The 16910-nt window shown below is 32.6% G+C and overlaps 2 protein-coding genes across 2 annotated transcripts in view; both read left to right on the top strand.

Moving 5' to 3' along the window:
• The window catches only part of LOC149411963 (uncharacterized), a 591119-nt gene that overhangs the window by 278882 nt on the left and 295327 nt on the right, over positions 1-16910 (top strand). The window lies entirely within an intron of this gene.
• Positions 1-16910, top strand: part of Wnt2 (Wnt oncogene analog 2) — a 280802-nt gene that overhangs the window by 15198 nt on the left and 248694 nt on the right. The window contains exon 2 of the mRNA XM_089646328.1: positions 15108-15509. Coding sequence (XP_089502454.1) covers positions 15403-15509 — 107 coding nt within the window. The 5' untranslated portion in view covers positions 15108-15402. The remainder of the gene's footprint in view (positions 1-15107; positions 15510-16910) is intronic.

The following is a 16910-nucleotide window of genomic DNA, read 5'->3' as shown; positions in this document are numbered from 1 at the left end:
TCTTAATTCTATCCACCGTTTCGCTTGAATCACTCGTTCGCTGCTAAGCCGAGTACTGACTGTACTGATCACATCAGCCGAGCACTTGGCCGAATGTAATGTCTTGGCCGAGGTGTAATTCAGGCATCAGGGAGATATTCATATTTCGAAATTCTCTATTTTAAACACAAAAGTTGATTTCGTTGGCTTCTGTGAGGCCTACTAGCCGAAAAGCTTTATGCAAATTGGTGACAAACGTTTTCCTTTAAATCGGTATAGATAAAATTTCTAAAGATTATTATTATTTAAACACCAGTCCGTAACATTCACAAATTGTGTATGACAGTGTTTAAATTCATCAATGAAATAGCCCTACCTTACATCTATCTAGTCATGGGTCGACCGTGAATGACCCGCTCACCGAAACCCGCTCACGAGCTTCCAAAGTTCTGATCTAATTCGAAACTTTTTACCTGAAACTGTTTCTTATTGAGTGACAGTCACATTTGGAAGAAAAATTCTAATCAAACCCTATGTCTACTCTACCGCCCATTGTAAAATTTGCTTTGCCTTTACTTAAACGAACAACTACGAATCCTTGAAGTGATTTTTCACGTAACTATTATTATTATTAGTGCATTACCTATTAAAGCAGTGGTTTTTGTTTAATTTATTTAGGTATAAAATTCTAGCACAAACCTATTCTAGAGCTACCATATTAATATTCTGTTACATAGGTACTAATATTTGGACTTCACGTCATTGAGACATAATACACGAAAAGCTTTTACCCTCCTTAACATTAACGGGTTTCTACCGTGCTTCACCCGGGTTTCTACTGTGCTTCACCCGGGTTTCTATTGTGCTTCACCCGGGTTTCTACTGTGCTTCACCCGGGTTTCTACTGTGCTTCACCCGGGTTTCTATTGTGCTTCACCCGGGTTTCTACTGTGCTTCACCCGGGTTTCTACTGTGCTTCACCCGGGTTTCTACTGTGCTTCACCCGGGTTTCTACTGTGCTTCACCCGTGTTTCTAGTATTTATAAAGCCTTTTTTATAAATATGCAAACTGCTGTCAAGCTAAACTTAATAATAACAGTTATTATATTTGATTATTACTTTAGCAAAAAAATCTGAATAGTCTTGTCCGTGGTACTTAAATTGCAGAGGGTTTAGTATTAATTCTTTTTTTTTAAATATTGTACGTTAATTAATACCCACATATTTTCCATACATCTAATTTCTGACCTATTCTACTCGAAGTATCCGCTAAGTCAGGCGTCGACAAATAGAAGCACGCGAATTTTCCATTGCGCAGCATGGTATAATATTTTAGATTGTGGGTACTTGGGGGATACTTCTTGTCAACCTAACCTTACCCTGAGATAATTTTAACTAATACTTTATCCGCGAAAGAGTGTTTGTTTGACCTTGTTTCACGTCGCAACTGAGCGACCGATCGAATGTGATTTTTTACTTGGAAATATTTGAAGGACGGTGAAATGAATAGGCTATTTTTTATATACTAATTTTCACGTTTTTGGGGCAACTTTGACAATTTTTGTGAGTTAATGATAATTATTAAAAATATGTCTTTCCCCGCGTACTATATAAATATAAATAAATAAAATATGTAAAAATATTTTTTGTATCGCAATTTAAAATTTAAATACAGCAAATTTTTGTTCCAACATAAATCGGTAATTTGTAAATTAAATTTAAGCCCAAAAAAAGAGTTTTTTTAAATTTTATATATATTTCTTTCATTTTATTTGTAAAGTAAAAAATACAAGATTATTTTTGTAGTAATTACCACAAAATCACAAATAATTGCCAAACATCCTCTAAAATCGTTTCTTATCTAATATTTGAAAAACAAATAAATAAAAGAGCACATATTTGTACTAGATTTTTGCTACAACACCATTTGATTAAAAAATAATTATTCAGTTTGTTCGGGTATTTTAATTTTAATTATAGTTTTATTTACCAAAAGGTGTTCGATCCCTTCGCTAACCACATACCAGCACAGCATAAAATAAATAAAGCAGTTTGCGGCGATGTTTCCTGACACATATTTCACTGTCGTTGAACATCAAACATCAGTACTTTATCCTCTAATAGCGTCGGTAAACAGCGACACTTTCCTATTTGCTGTCGCCCGATCGACACGTTGGCAATCAAAGGATTAGCGACGCCATCTTGTTGGTGTTAATTGCCGCCAATGCCATCTGTGACCGAAGTGGGAAACACAATGCGTTTAACGGAATGTTGCGCAATTGTCAATTGTGACAAATGACAATTGTGCTCACAGTGGCGGCACTACAAGCACTGAGAAAAACTACTAACTACTACTACTAAAATATTGCTAATATAGTCGGAATAACATAGCTCATAAATTTTCACATTTCGTCATTATATATTGTTGTATCAGTTGTTATATCTGCCTTAACTTATGCAGACTTAGGGTGGAACTCTTTAAAACAATAAAAGATTCTTAGTATAATTGTGTTTATTTACGTTACAATAACCTGTCTGGTCAACTACACTGTTTGTTACCCGAGGGTAGTTAAATCTCTGAGCCTCCAGACGCTTGCATTGTCCGATAATATATCTCGCAAGTACCTGCGTCATCTGTCTGGGACCTGGAGTAAGCTTTATGTCTACCGCCATCTATCGATTAACTACTCAACCTAATTACCATACATCACAATATATTATCAGGGAAAATGCAGATGCATTAATACGTGTTCTATACTTTAGAAGTTTACTAAAAGTTTATCAGGAAACGGCCTGCAACCCCATTTTAAACGGATTTTAATAAATCAGCAATGCTCATTTTACTCCGTGTGGTGTAAGTTAATTTTCAAAATAAAATTACTCACTCGTGAAAGAAATATTATTTCAAAAATATAAAAATATTTTTTGGCAATTTTAGGTTAGACAAAGAGAGATTTGTCCATCTCGTTCCTGACCCTACTGAGAGACTTTCTGGTTTTCCAATGCCTCCTAAATTAAAAACTTTGGAGTTTTCAAGGTGATATTAAATTATTGTTGTTGCCGACAATTTATACATTTAATCACATAGTGACATACGCCACTGCATATACACTTGTGGCGTGACTCCGGAAGGTCCAATGTCGTGTTTGTCTAAAATATCTAGAATTAGTACCTGCGATCATCTGAAAGTAACATGATTAGGAGGCTTCTGGGTCATATCCACACAGCCTTCAAATCACACAAATGCAACAGCTGTATATTCGTATTTTAAATTATTCGTAAAATAATTGATTTGAGTATTGGACACAAATTTTTGGAACTAAAATTTTATCGATTAAAAGTGGTTATTCATATAATTAAAATAACCCCACAGAGTAATGAGTTTTGTATTATTTCTTATTAGTTAATTTAAGTGGAAGAAACCATCAGTATCGTCCTGGTGTAAGACCACCACTCAGAATTGAAACGTTGCTTGAAATGGCTCTAAGCTGTGTTTGGTGACTAGATCTGAATAGCCAGGTGCTTCCTCATCTTCTTCTTCTCCATCTCATTCCCCTCCCCACAACCTTCAGACTCACAACACCCCAATTGGAAATACCATCGTTTCACGCTCTCAAGATGGTTGAGAGCAGTTGGAATTATTGTGCCGTATTCACATAAAGAAGATAATCTCAGAATTGCCCAGATGAAAAACTTTTAAATATTTATTTATACGTTAAACTAGGTACGAAATAATTTACATAGATGTAAAAAACGTTAATTTTGGTCGAAATACATTGTCTTTACTAGGAAAACATGGATTGCACGAGATTTAAAATGAAATATTTTAGCAGATGTAATTATTGTAATATGGGAATGAGAAATCGGAAAAGAAAACGTGCGATTATTATTGCTTCATATTATACAAATATTGGTACACAATGAAATTCATGCCATAATATTTACTACGAAGATTCCAAACACCATTCTTTACACCTGTGTTACTAAGCAAGTTGAAGCTTGTCTTCACGATGACACCTGCACTTCGATTTATCCGAGAATGCTAAAAACCAAGAAGAACAAAATTATGACTTTTAAAGATTTGCTTTGTGAATCGTAACAAGATAGAGTTTTACGTACACGGAGAAAAATGAACCTGTTTAAATCATTGTCATTTTCAAAATTACATCAGCTTTTGTGAAGACAAGCGATAAAGTAAACCTACCTACAATATCACATTTTAGCAGAATATTAGTTTAATTTTCTTCAAAAAATGTAATCACCATATCCTGTAATTTTTCACGGGTCTGCGCTACTTCATTAATAAAATTATATCACTTGTAATATTAACAATCGGGGTCTGTGAATATCGTGTTTTAATCAATGACGTTCCAATATATATAGACGAGCTGTAGAAATCTCAAAGTTGCAAAACAAAAGAAAATCATTTGTAGTGATTTCGATTGCATAGTTTTAATATTATCAATCGATAATTCTACTTATGTAAATAATGATTCTTCGATTGGTTACATAAATATTGACAATCTAATGATCAATAGATACCTGAAAAATTTAGATGTTAGTAAGGGTGCTGGTAGTGACGGTATCTCGCCATATTTCATCAAAAAATGTGCCAAAAATCTTTCTTACCCTTTAACTAACATATTTATAATGTCACTAAAAGAAGGTAAATTTCCCACAAAGTTTAAAAAAGCTATTATAATCCCTATTCATAAAACAGGGACAAAAATAAACATTGAAAATTACCGCCCAATTTCAATACTCACGGTATTTAGTAAACTTTTTGAGCTCATTGTCTACGATCAAATTTACACTCGTGTAGAACAAACATTCGGAAAAATTCCCCAATTTCTCGTATATGTGCACAAAATAATACAAAATTTTACAGCATTGTCATATTTAGTAATAACCTAAAGAAATATCGATATTAAGTAATGCATACGATCGATTATTAATATGAGAGTATGGAATGTATCGGGAGCATCTCCTATCCTCTTCCTATTTTCCTCTTCCTCTCCCCTTCCTTTCACACCAAATTAAATTTAAGATACTAAAACTTCTTTTCCAATGAACTTTAGCATAAGAAACTTCTGAGGCTTGACTTCAGTTAACTTGTATATTTATATCTATCATTGTATATTATGTTAAAGCTGTTTGTTGCTTACAAATAAATAAATACTAAACTGCCACACTTTACGTAAGTTCGTGTGCTACCTATAAGTAAATTCCATTTTAAAAAGTGCCAAAATGCCCGCGTGCATGATGAGATAATGTTTTTATTACTTGGCAAAAACTAGTAAGAGTCGAGAAATAAGATTTCATTCGAAAATACACACAAATCAATTTACTATCTTAAAAATTACAATTATTTCGATTGTTTCCCGAAGATGTTCAACACCATTATAGAAAGTGAAATAGCGAACGTAGCAACACATACGAATAATAAGAACAACTTAATAGCAGTAGATCGTCTCATACAGTATTCCGTTTTCGCCTTATAAGTGTATCTTGTTATCTCAGTCACACCAGTGATGTAAAATGTAATATTCGACGCAAATACGAAAACGCCGCCCGCTATCGTTTATTTCGTTCATGCGCTAATATTCTATGAATGTCTATCTTTGTCACACATGAACAAGGTTTGAATTAAGAATTTACTGAAAACATAACAATATTTCTTTCTTGCCAAACTTGAGTTTTTTACGCAATAGCAAGTCTAGATGTATTGTAACGTCGTTGGTTTAAATATATATAAATCCATCAAATAGAATTTTAGAAGGTTTCAAAAATCTTTATGCACCTCATTTTATAGGAATTTAATGTATAAATATTTTTTGAAAACATGTGTACCATCACGTACGATTATTATAACATTCCGAGGGACACCCGCGATCGGTCGCAAGAAACCTGTCAAATAAAAACAGCTTTTAATTTCGCTATAAACAATTATGCTTATCGGAGGTATCACGTATAATTTTTTAAATATGCACGTGCACAGGTCGTAAAACAGTGGGGCTTGGAGATGTCAGCGGATAGGGTAAACATAATGCAATAAGGGTATTTTTAAATTCGTTTTAATATGCATGTAGTTAAAAATCTGTTTTATCTAATTTTTATCGATATATTAATGATGTATCAAAAAAATGCACTTTTTCAAAAGGTTTTATGAGAAACCGCACAAAAGTCCTAACTCGTCCTAGACATCTGGATCCGGTAGACTATGACATCCCCATTTGTGGTATGTTGTCAGGCTGGAGATAGCGGAAAGGGGAAGGAGATGGAAAAGTGAAAAATAACTAGTTATTCAGACCTGGTTACCAAACACGAACAAATCCATTTCAAGTAAGGTTTCTATGCTGAATGGTAGTCTTACGCCAGGGCGATACTGATAGTATATTTCACTCTGGAACGTGCCGCAAATATACTATATATTATTTTAATGAGTGAATTGTGAAATAACACAAATAATCAAATAAAATTTATTTGCGCACGTCCTGAATTGAACCCGTGAAATCCGACTTTCTAGTTGAGAGCCTTACCCGTCGACCACGGAGTCCACAGTAAGCAGTTTACGTTTTTTTTTACCGCACAATAGTCTCAACTGCCCGGTTCCAGTTGGACTATGACATCCCTAATTGCAATACGTTGTGAACAAAGAAAACCATACCTGAAGGTGAAAACAAATTCCGAACTATTCTAAACTTTTTTTGTTATTTTATTTAATTACTGCATCAAAAATTAGACATATTAAGAGAATATCTAAAAATGAAGTGGAAATATAAAAGAGATGTTAAATATGTCCATACTCATCCTCACTAAGAGATCCATTGCTGAGGGGAACTTGGATTTGGATGTAGGATTTTCCGCGACTTCCATGGTTCATCTTAACAGTTTGGTAAAGGTTTTGTCACTACTTTTTCAGACAATTCTCAAGAAGAGACTTGACGAACTTATTACTTTATTACGGGGTGGGAGTTTGTTATATAACTTTATAGCATAAAATTCTGAGCTTTCTTATCCAAAAGCTTATTTATCTGGTCGCTTAACACTGATTCAAGGATTACTACCCATTCCTTTACTAACTTCAGTATACTATGCCATGGTACATTCACACCTTTCCTATCTCTGCTGTATCTGGGGTTTTGCCTCAAAGAAATTGATAGCTGACCTGCAGGTGGTTCAAAACCGAGCTCTCAGAAATGTGTTTGAACTTCCATGGGACACTCATGTTAGGGACATCTATTCAGTTTCTGGTATCCTTCCAATTACAATCCTTCCCAAATATTTAATCACAAGCACCATCCTACAAATTACCCATAAATCAACTCACACCAACATCAAGCCACTTTACAATCAAGACATTCACAACCAAAATACTCGAAATAACAATAAAATCCGCATTCCTCAAACACACACTACAAAATATGGGTTAAAATCAGTGAACTATATTGCCTATACACTATATAATTCGCTTCCAGATATGTACAAACACATCCACCATAATAAAAAATTGCAAAGCAATGCTTTAAAAGAATATTTTTTAACTACATTTAAAAATGAAAATATGTAACTGTGTTGTCATTTCTTCTTGTATCTTATCCATGTTTTTTTTCTTTTTCTTTCTGTACTTGTTTTCTATTGTTGTTTGTTCTACTTAACGTGTCATTATTTTAATTTTTATGCTGTATTGAATGTGAAACTTATATTTGATATCAAAATACCGTTTGTAAAATTGTACCTACTACCTCCTACATATGAATTGTAAGTTCCTCCTGTCCTAAAATGAGTTCTGTAACTCATCGGGATTGCTCTAGCAAGAAATAAACACAATAAAAAAAATAAAAAATACACCATATATAAATTTTTGATATTTCTTAATTAAAATGTTGACAACGAATATTATTAGATAAGGGATTTGAAATTTTGGGATTTCTAGATTCGAAATTGAAATCTTATCCTCTCGACCACGGAGGTTCAAATGTAATTATTTACAAAAAAAAACGTATGAGAAATCAAAATTCGCTTGTTATAAGAGAAAAAAATGCTATAAATGAAATTCTACTAGAAGTAAAACCTTGTGGCTGGAGAATTTTCGAGAGTGGTTTTGTCAAAGAAAGGAAAGTAAAAAAGGTTCAACTCGCAACTCATTTAGCACGTGGAACATCTTTATATAGCTCTTTCATATAAAGATGGTAATCCATAATTTTAAAATTAAAAATGAAAACGAAAATACTCATGAATTTCAGGTTAGCTGGAAAAAATACCAAAAGGATCATAAGAGATATTATTCAAAAAAAATTCTTTTTCATTTATTGAAAAAAGCTTGCATTTTCTTTTTTTGTTATTTATTTACAATATTTTACTATAACTTGCTTGACTTTATATAAATTGAGCTAGAATTCCCTCACCAAACACAAGAGCCGATATGGTGAGGAAAGACTATTTTTATGTCACTGCTTTTCCTTTATGACACTGCATATCATCTAAAAATTGTATATTTATTAAATAATAATAAACTAAAAAATATTAAATCGCATTTATTCAACAATTTTCTTACATAAAAATAAACATTCAAAAAATATGATTTTAAGATTTTCACGGCCAAAAGTATTTTTGTTATTTGTTTTTGGGGTGTTATGCCGCGTTGCGCTAACTGCCTCTTAAGTCAACGTTTCGGACAACGTTACAGTGTCCATCATCAGGGCAGATGTGCAGATGGGCAGAAACGTTGGCTTAAGTAGGAGTTAGCGCAACACGGCATAGCACCCCGAAAACAAATAACAAAAAGAATAATTCAAAGTTTATAACATAAACTTTAGATTGTATATATTTAAGAATATGTGTGTGGAAGTAGTTGTGGGGCAAGAGAAAAACGATAAATTTATAAATGTATACTTACACACAATTAATATTGATGAATAGCTATATTTGTAACTCGATAATGATTGCCTTATTTAATATAGTCGACTTGAGTCAACGTATGTAATTAAGCATACATTTAAATGAATGCAACACGTAAAGTGTTCGATGTTTGTGATAAATTAATAATTATTTTCCTTTCGAGATCTTATTACTGGCAGTAATAAGATTTAATAATTCGCCATTACGGCAACTACCCATACGACGAAAACATTCTGACAAAAAATATTGTTAATTTATTAAAAATTTTATCAATTTTTCTGTTAAAAGTGGGACTGCAGGCTTATAACGAATGAATTTATATTAAAATATATTAAATATTCATACGTGTTACTCGTCACACCTAAAATGTGTAATTTCTCCCGTAAAAACAGCATTTGCCCAGCGACAATTTTCCGATATTGCTCCCACTATATTCAATTCACTCAACATAGATACCAGAAAATCGGGAAGTGAACATCTTTATATAAAAATATTCAGAATTGGCTATTGGTAAAGGGAAGGAACTATTGCAAAGAATGTCTCGTGTCATTAAATTAAATTAACTACTCTTTTATTCCATTATATTCATATGTTTTCTTCTTGTTTTTATATCTTTTTTCTCACTCTTATTTCTGTATACCCTAACATCTTAACATTGTAATCTAAAGAAATATTGCTGGTGGTTGTAGAAAACAAAAAACTGTAATCATTTAAATTTTTATGAATAAACACAAAAAAAAATTTGAAAGAGTTGACAAAGTCAAAAGCGAATGTTTTATGGGGATAGCAGAACACGTGTTGCAAAACTGATATTGATATTGACATACTACTGAAATTTTGCATTCCTTCATGATATCTATTAGGAAAAAAACAAGTGTTCTCGATATATTTTGAATAACTAATATATTATCAGGAAGTTGGCAAGCCGTCAATTTTTTAACGGGATCATTTTAAGTTCCCGAAGGATTATAACCAGCGGTTCCTGAGCATTTTTTGAATGAATGAAATTTGAATGGAAGTCACTTCTAGTGTTATATTCATTATTATATGAATTCGATACGTAAGCATAATGGATCAGATTAAGAAAGGGAATTTTAGGTAGTTCAGGCATCTAGGCATTTAAAAATAACGAAGAAAAGTGTACAAGGAGGTTAAATGAGGCCGAAGTGAATAGTATAAAATAGGACCTTCGAAGAAGACTTGGCATAATCATGTGAATCAATTACTAGTCGAGCCAAGAGTCAAAATAACGGAAGAGCATGTTTGAAACGATGTTTTACTGTAAATGAAGCAAGGAGTGTGTGCCAAGGGATGTGCCAAGTATGAGGTCTGTTTTCTCTGCCTTCCCCTGTGGGGTGTGATTATTAGATCAAACAAATATTATCAATTTTAGAGACGATTAGAAATTTACCTTGAAACTTGAAAAGCTCAAAAAATTAAACAAAACAGGTACACATTTAAAGAATGGAATTATTAATTAGAATTAATTCAAATAAAATAATTTTCTGATAATAGGTGGGGACCGACATTGTCTATTGGTTTTCAATCAACAATCAACACAGTTGAATCCAATTTGAAATCATTTAACGTAAAAAATTTAACCCAGGAATAATTAACGCAATAATAACTAACGTATATCATCACAGACAATTCTATGTTTGATTAATTAAAATAATTAATAATTATTCGTCTAATACAGTGTTTTAATTTCTAAACGATGGTTAGCTAAGGCACATACCCACCGTATTACTGACTACGAACGTTTATGAAATATCTCTATCACGTCTTGAAAACTGATCACCCATCAAAATTGTGATAAGAGACGGATGTCGAACCAGAGATGCATTGGATAAGCTTTAATCATTATCATAATGTATTGGTAAGACCACTTATCTACCAGGGGCGCCGCTTACTCATCAGCAATGTGTTCTGTGCACACGAGCGGCCTATCTAATGGGCGGCCTTAAATTCTTTATATATGCATATTAATTTTGCTATTTAAAAGTGTTCTTGGGAACTGTTTCAATAGATGGATAGAGCAATGCGAATTTATACAATAATATCTGGATAATTGAAGTGGAGGTCCGAAATAAGGTGTAACATTTTTAAACCTTGGAAGTCAATTATTCTAGATAAGGCTTGGATAGAAAGAGCCCATTTGATTATAGTTGAACAGCTAAAAAGCACATTAGTTATAATCTAAAATTTTTGTCTGTTGACGTTTTTTCGCAAAGTTTTCCAATATCCGTCGCGTAATATAAATGTAAAAATGCAGCAACACCCGTTTGGAGCAATATCGGAAGGATACTTTAAATCGAAATCATTTACCAAAGCACATACGAGACGCCAAATTGAATTTGATGGACTTCGATGCAAATAAAAACAGATCGGGTCAATGAAATTACAAATGTCTTCTGAAAAAACGTTAAGTAAGCAACGAAAGGCGAAAAAACATGATTTTGAGGCTTGGAACAAAGTTATGCCATGGTATAAAAAATCTGGCTTGAATATTATTATGAGTAATAATTTTAACCTGAGAAGCATACAGCAATTCCAACGCTACAGCGATGTATTAGGAAATAAGAAAGACTAATATTATTATATAATGTCCATATAGGTACCTACATACAATGAAAAACGGTTTAATTTTATTTTTATTACCTACGCCATTATTAATGCTTATAAATTACCCCTTAAAGTTTCCCTACATAAAAGTAAAAATAAACTTGAGTTCCACAAATCAAACATGATAACGATAAATAATTTATTTGGAACAATGTTGTGAGACTGGATAAAGTGTAAAGAAAATGTGAAGATGAGGATGGGGAAAGAAGATATATGTATTTTTAAAATCAAAGAATTGTTAAATTTTTTTTGACACCAAAGCCATGCTAAAAGTATTTTAAGTCTACGATCCGATTTTAATGATGATCTTTCAGTAGAGAAGATATTCTCCCAGTGAAAGACCACTATTCAGAATTTAAGCGTTTCTGTAAATGCGTACAACTGTTTGGTGACCAGATCTGAATTAGTTAGTTACTTTCCAACCCTTCGCACCATCTCTTTTCATTTCACATACCCGTCAGCCTCGCAACTATTGAATGAATAATACACGCGACAAATATCTTCCATGTTGATTTTAATGGAAAACAATGTCGCCACTAACGTAGTACCATTTGGTTCTAGCCCATTCTAGGTTCTAGCACAAGCTTTTTCTCTCTTACACTGCCAGAGAAATATGTCCTTAATTGAAAAAAAAAATGGTCAGACTTTTAGATAACGAAACAACTCCACTAACCACGTGTTCTTCTTTATTGACTGAGCGTAGCCCTGTTTTGACTTGACCACTTTGTATTTCATCTATCTGTAAATTTATTTGTGTGTTTCGGTCAATCCTTTCAAGATGGTAGCCGTGTTTAATAGTACATTTTTATTCCGCCAGAGGGTATAAACGTTGCGACTGTTTTGAACTGTCAAGTTGAAGTAATCAAAATTACGGGAAGTCAACTATTCACAGAACTAAACAACATTTAATTAAAGTAAATAATATATTAACAATGATGGACAAACTGAAAATGACGTGCTTTCCAATTAACCATACTTAATGAAATGTTCACAAATATTCTACTAGAAGTTCCCGAAACAACACATAAGAACGCCCACATCAGCGTGTTTTATTTTCAAGCCACAAATCTTGGCACTTTTCATAGGGATATGTGCCATACACATGACAAAAAATTATGATATATATTTGACTAACTTTCAACCCAATTTATTATGTATATTTTCTACTACATGTATGAAAAAAAATCTTGCACACATCTAAATAAAGATTATAAACAAACAAAAATCACTATAAGTTCTATACTCGCAACTTACCCCTGTTGAGTCTCACTGGCTCCTGAAAGTTGGGACTCTTGTTCGATATTATTTTGCCACGTCTATAATGAGAGTATTATAAACGTGGCGGTCCTGCCATATAGCTTAAACTACTACTTTAGTATACCGCCAACGTGAATAGATTGAAGGTTCCATTTGACGTAAGATCGGGCATCTGTTATGACCGGCTGTGATCGATAGATAAAACTAATGTAATTCAGACATTAAAACGGATTACGAAAATGATTACAATGAAGATTATGTTAGGTAGATTTTATCTGTCTATGTCTATTTGTAATGTAGGTGGGAACTGACTTGCCAACATAATTAAAAAAAAATTTAGATTACAAATATTCATTAAAAATATATAAGAACTGCCTACATCAGATGTTTTCCTTGTTCTTAAACTGTGTATATATTATATACTTAAATGAGTCACAGTTGGCTAATGTTACTCCATCCAATTGCATCGAAGGAGTTACAGCATTTGGGTCTTCAAATGGTAAATACAAGTATTCCGTCTTTTTCCTGCTAATTTTTAGTCCATTATCCTCCAGGATCTTTTTCCACCTTTCCAGGCTATTTTGTAGATCACAATGATTTTCTTCTATCAGTACTACATCATCTGCAAAATGCATAGTCTTGAGAATACTGTTCATTTCTTGACTCGTTAGGTAATTCATGACCATTATGAATAGCAATGGGCTGTGGACAGATCCTTGGTGTACCCCCACTTTAATTGGAAATGTTGGTGACATCCCTGATGTGCATCTTACTTGTGTTTCTACGTCTGTATTCATATCTTGTATGGAGAGCACATATCCTTCTGGTACGTTATGAGATCTATATAATTTACCCAAAGGACATGATATTATAAATACTTTCTTTAGAAATGTAGTTGCTATGATATTTTAAAAAAAGTCTAGGACGATTTGACATTTGAAAAAAGTATCTTTACTGAACCACAGTCAAAGTTAGCCATCTAGCCAAAGTAAGACTTGCTCAAGTAATAAAGTAACAAAAAATATTTACAGACAGATGAAATTCCAAATGGTCCAGTTGAAATAGTACTTCTCTAAGCTCAGTTGAAAATGATAATTAAAATTTTAAATAATCTATTTTTAAGGAAAAATATGTAAAATAAAAAATATGTAAATTTCTTATTGACCACTTTAATTTTATTTACACTCTACTGGGTTCGGAAGAACCATTCTTTCATCCGAAGAAAATTTAAAACTAATCTACGACACAAAATATTGACATATATTCACACAAATTCTAGATATATTTCCAGTTAACTGTTCCATTATTCCTGGAAATCTCGTAATTACCCCTTCCACTTTGTTCACTTCTTCCTCAAACACCAAATTTTTTTTGTTGTATAAACACAAGTTTTTGACAAAGACAGCGCAACAATTTTTCACACGATATAAACAGTGATGAAAACAGTTAGAAAAGACAACGTTTGAATGTAAATATCAAGAAATAAAAGCATTCAACAATCTTTCACTTAAAATTCATACAAAAAATAAGAAAAAAACATTTCAGATAAAAATCAAAAGATGGATTAATGAACTAAAGACAATCTTACAAAAATTTCATAATGTAAAAGAATAAAATACATTTATAATACGAAATACTATTTCAACGTACACATTATTACATACAACCGTATCTCATAATATGTGAGTGATTTATCAATTCAAGATGAAATTTTAATATTAAAGATGTTAAACAGAAAAGAATAAAAAAGGTTCGGTCGCATCTGGGAATCGAACTCAGGACCTCTGTCTTGCCGGAGCATTGCTCTAACTACTCAGCCGACTATACATTCGACTAAAAGCTTATAACATTATCTCCTCACTATCCTAAAAACTAATAACATTATCTCCTCACTATCCTAAAAACTAATAACATTATCTCCTCACTATCCTAAGAGATAATAGCATTGTCTCTTCACTATCATAAGAGCTAATAACACTGTCTCCTCATTATCCTAAGAACTAATAACATTATCTCCTCACTATCCTAAAAGCTAATAACATTTTTTTTTTAAATATGCGACAGGCAATAACTTTTTTACAAGTCATCGAAAAATATTCCGTAGTCTTTTTTGCCATACATTTTTCTTTGAAAATTGCTTCAGATTCCTTAAAATTGTCCACAATGATTAGTTGTTACAATCTGAGATTCTACACGACAAATTATTACACTACAGAAATATTGAATATTAATAATCTATTATTTTTTATTCCGTAAACAAAGAACGTCCATTGGTTACTTATTATTATTTCAATGATACAAAATAATATTTTGTAATAATAATATTTATTTTCTCTTATTTCCAGAAGAACTGCTACGTGAATTTGAAAGATCTGGGAAAATAAATATACATTCAGTACTGAGTTTTACAAAGTGAAATCAAGTGAAAAAGTTACAAGTGATAAAATTTCAAAGTTTGGAGTTGAAAAGTGATTTTTTTTTGTAATTTATCATAATTTAGTCGATTTCCGATAGCAGTGAATGCAAATTTACCATTATTAGTGACTCGTGTATTGTGTTTTATGGGTTGAGGGGTCACTGGGGTTGGCTGTACTTCAGGGCGTGTGGGATGTCACCCCCGGGAGTGGGATGTGATGCGGTATGTGGGTAGGATCAGAGGGGCGGGGGAGGGGGCGAGGGACGAAACCCTCCCCCTGCCTCGAGCTCTGGGGGGTGCTGTGGGTGCTGGCACTGGCACAAATGTTCAGGTAAGAACCACTTTATAAATTTTTTGAGTGTTTGACCTTGGTTGTCTATAGTATTAAGACGATCCACCTCGACGTTTAACCTTTGGAAACGGGCAAAATCAGTCACTTCTTAGGCAGGTTGAAACATCACTAAAATGCATGTTTTATTTTATTTTGTTAAGTCCAGCCACAAATATTTAAATATTTTCTCATAATGATCTAAATAATTAAATCTTAATTGTACAATAAAATCATATCCGAAAAGGTAACGCATTACCTGAAAAGGTCTATTTCGAAAGTAAAAACAAAAGTCCGGTCTTTCTCTCTCCATAGAACACAAAAACGTATCTATGAATGTATAAAATTATGAAAAATGCATAAGTACTTATCAACGAAAATAATCGTTAGAAATAAAACCAAATTTTAAAATACTAACATAAAATATTAGTTGCCAGAAATAGTAGCATAGTTTTAATTCATACTGCAACATGTAAAAAGTAAAAATTTAAGCTGAAGTATTAGAAAAAATCTCCTCAAGATTATCCCTAGCAACTCCGGTTACACTTCAGATACTTAACAATATTTCCTCATATAAATGAAATAACCAACAAGGCCATGAAATGCCTGGGGTTCATTCTGAGGACGATAAAAGAATTTAAAACAATTAATTCCTTCAAATTGCTTTATACTGGGTTGGTAAGAAGTAATTTGGAGTACAACTCAACAATCTGGGCTCCATTTTATAAGACTCATCAGCAAAAAATCTAAAGAGTACAACATAAGTTTCTAAGGTTTATTAATTACAAACTTGGAATACCAATCGAAGAACTTAATTATACATGTCTAATGGAATTACTAAACCTAAGCGATTTAACTACAAGACGCACAGTGAGTGACTTAGTTTGCCTTTTCAATATATCAAATGGCAACCTGGACGCCCTCGATTTAACGAGCTTAATTAATTTGCGTTTACCTACCCGTGATATCCGTTTAAATGTTCTATATTTTGTTACCAAATCTGCCAATAATTACTTCGTAAACTCTCCAATTCAAAGGCTTCATACACTTGGAAACAAATATAGTTCAATCGATGTCTATCATTTCCAATCGATTTCCAAATTTAAAACCAAAATATTAGAACTTTTAAAATAAAACAATAAACACCTAGCTATTGCACCTCTTATTGAATTATTTCCTCAAGATTGACAAAACAGGCTTATACCTACAAACTATCATGTTTAGATTTGCTTTTTGCTTGGTTTTATATGTCTAATTGTGAATGTTATATTATTGCTTTATTATTCTATATTTATAATCTTCACAATATTTTTTTTATATAAACTATGTAAAATGGCTGACCGATCGCCCTCGATTTAGCAGGCCACTACAACCTGTCAAACGCAGTATATTTATTAACAATAC

Source organism: Hesperophylax consimilis, chromosome 24 (assembly GCF_061612785.1).
Source record: "Hesperophylax consimilis isolate HC1 chromosome 24, BYU_Hcon_1.0, whole genome shotgun sequence".
Classification (NCBI taxonomy): Eukaryota; Metazoa; Arthropoda; class Insecta; order Trichoptera; family Limnephilidae; genus Hesperophylax; species Hesperophylax consimilis.
The sequence above is the reverse complement of the archived record's forward strand: the minus strand, read 5'-3'. Positions and strand labels throughout refer to the sequence as shown.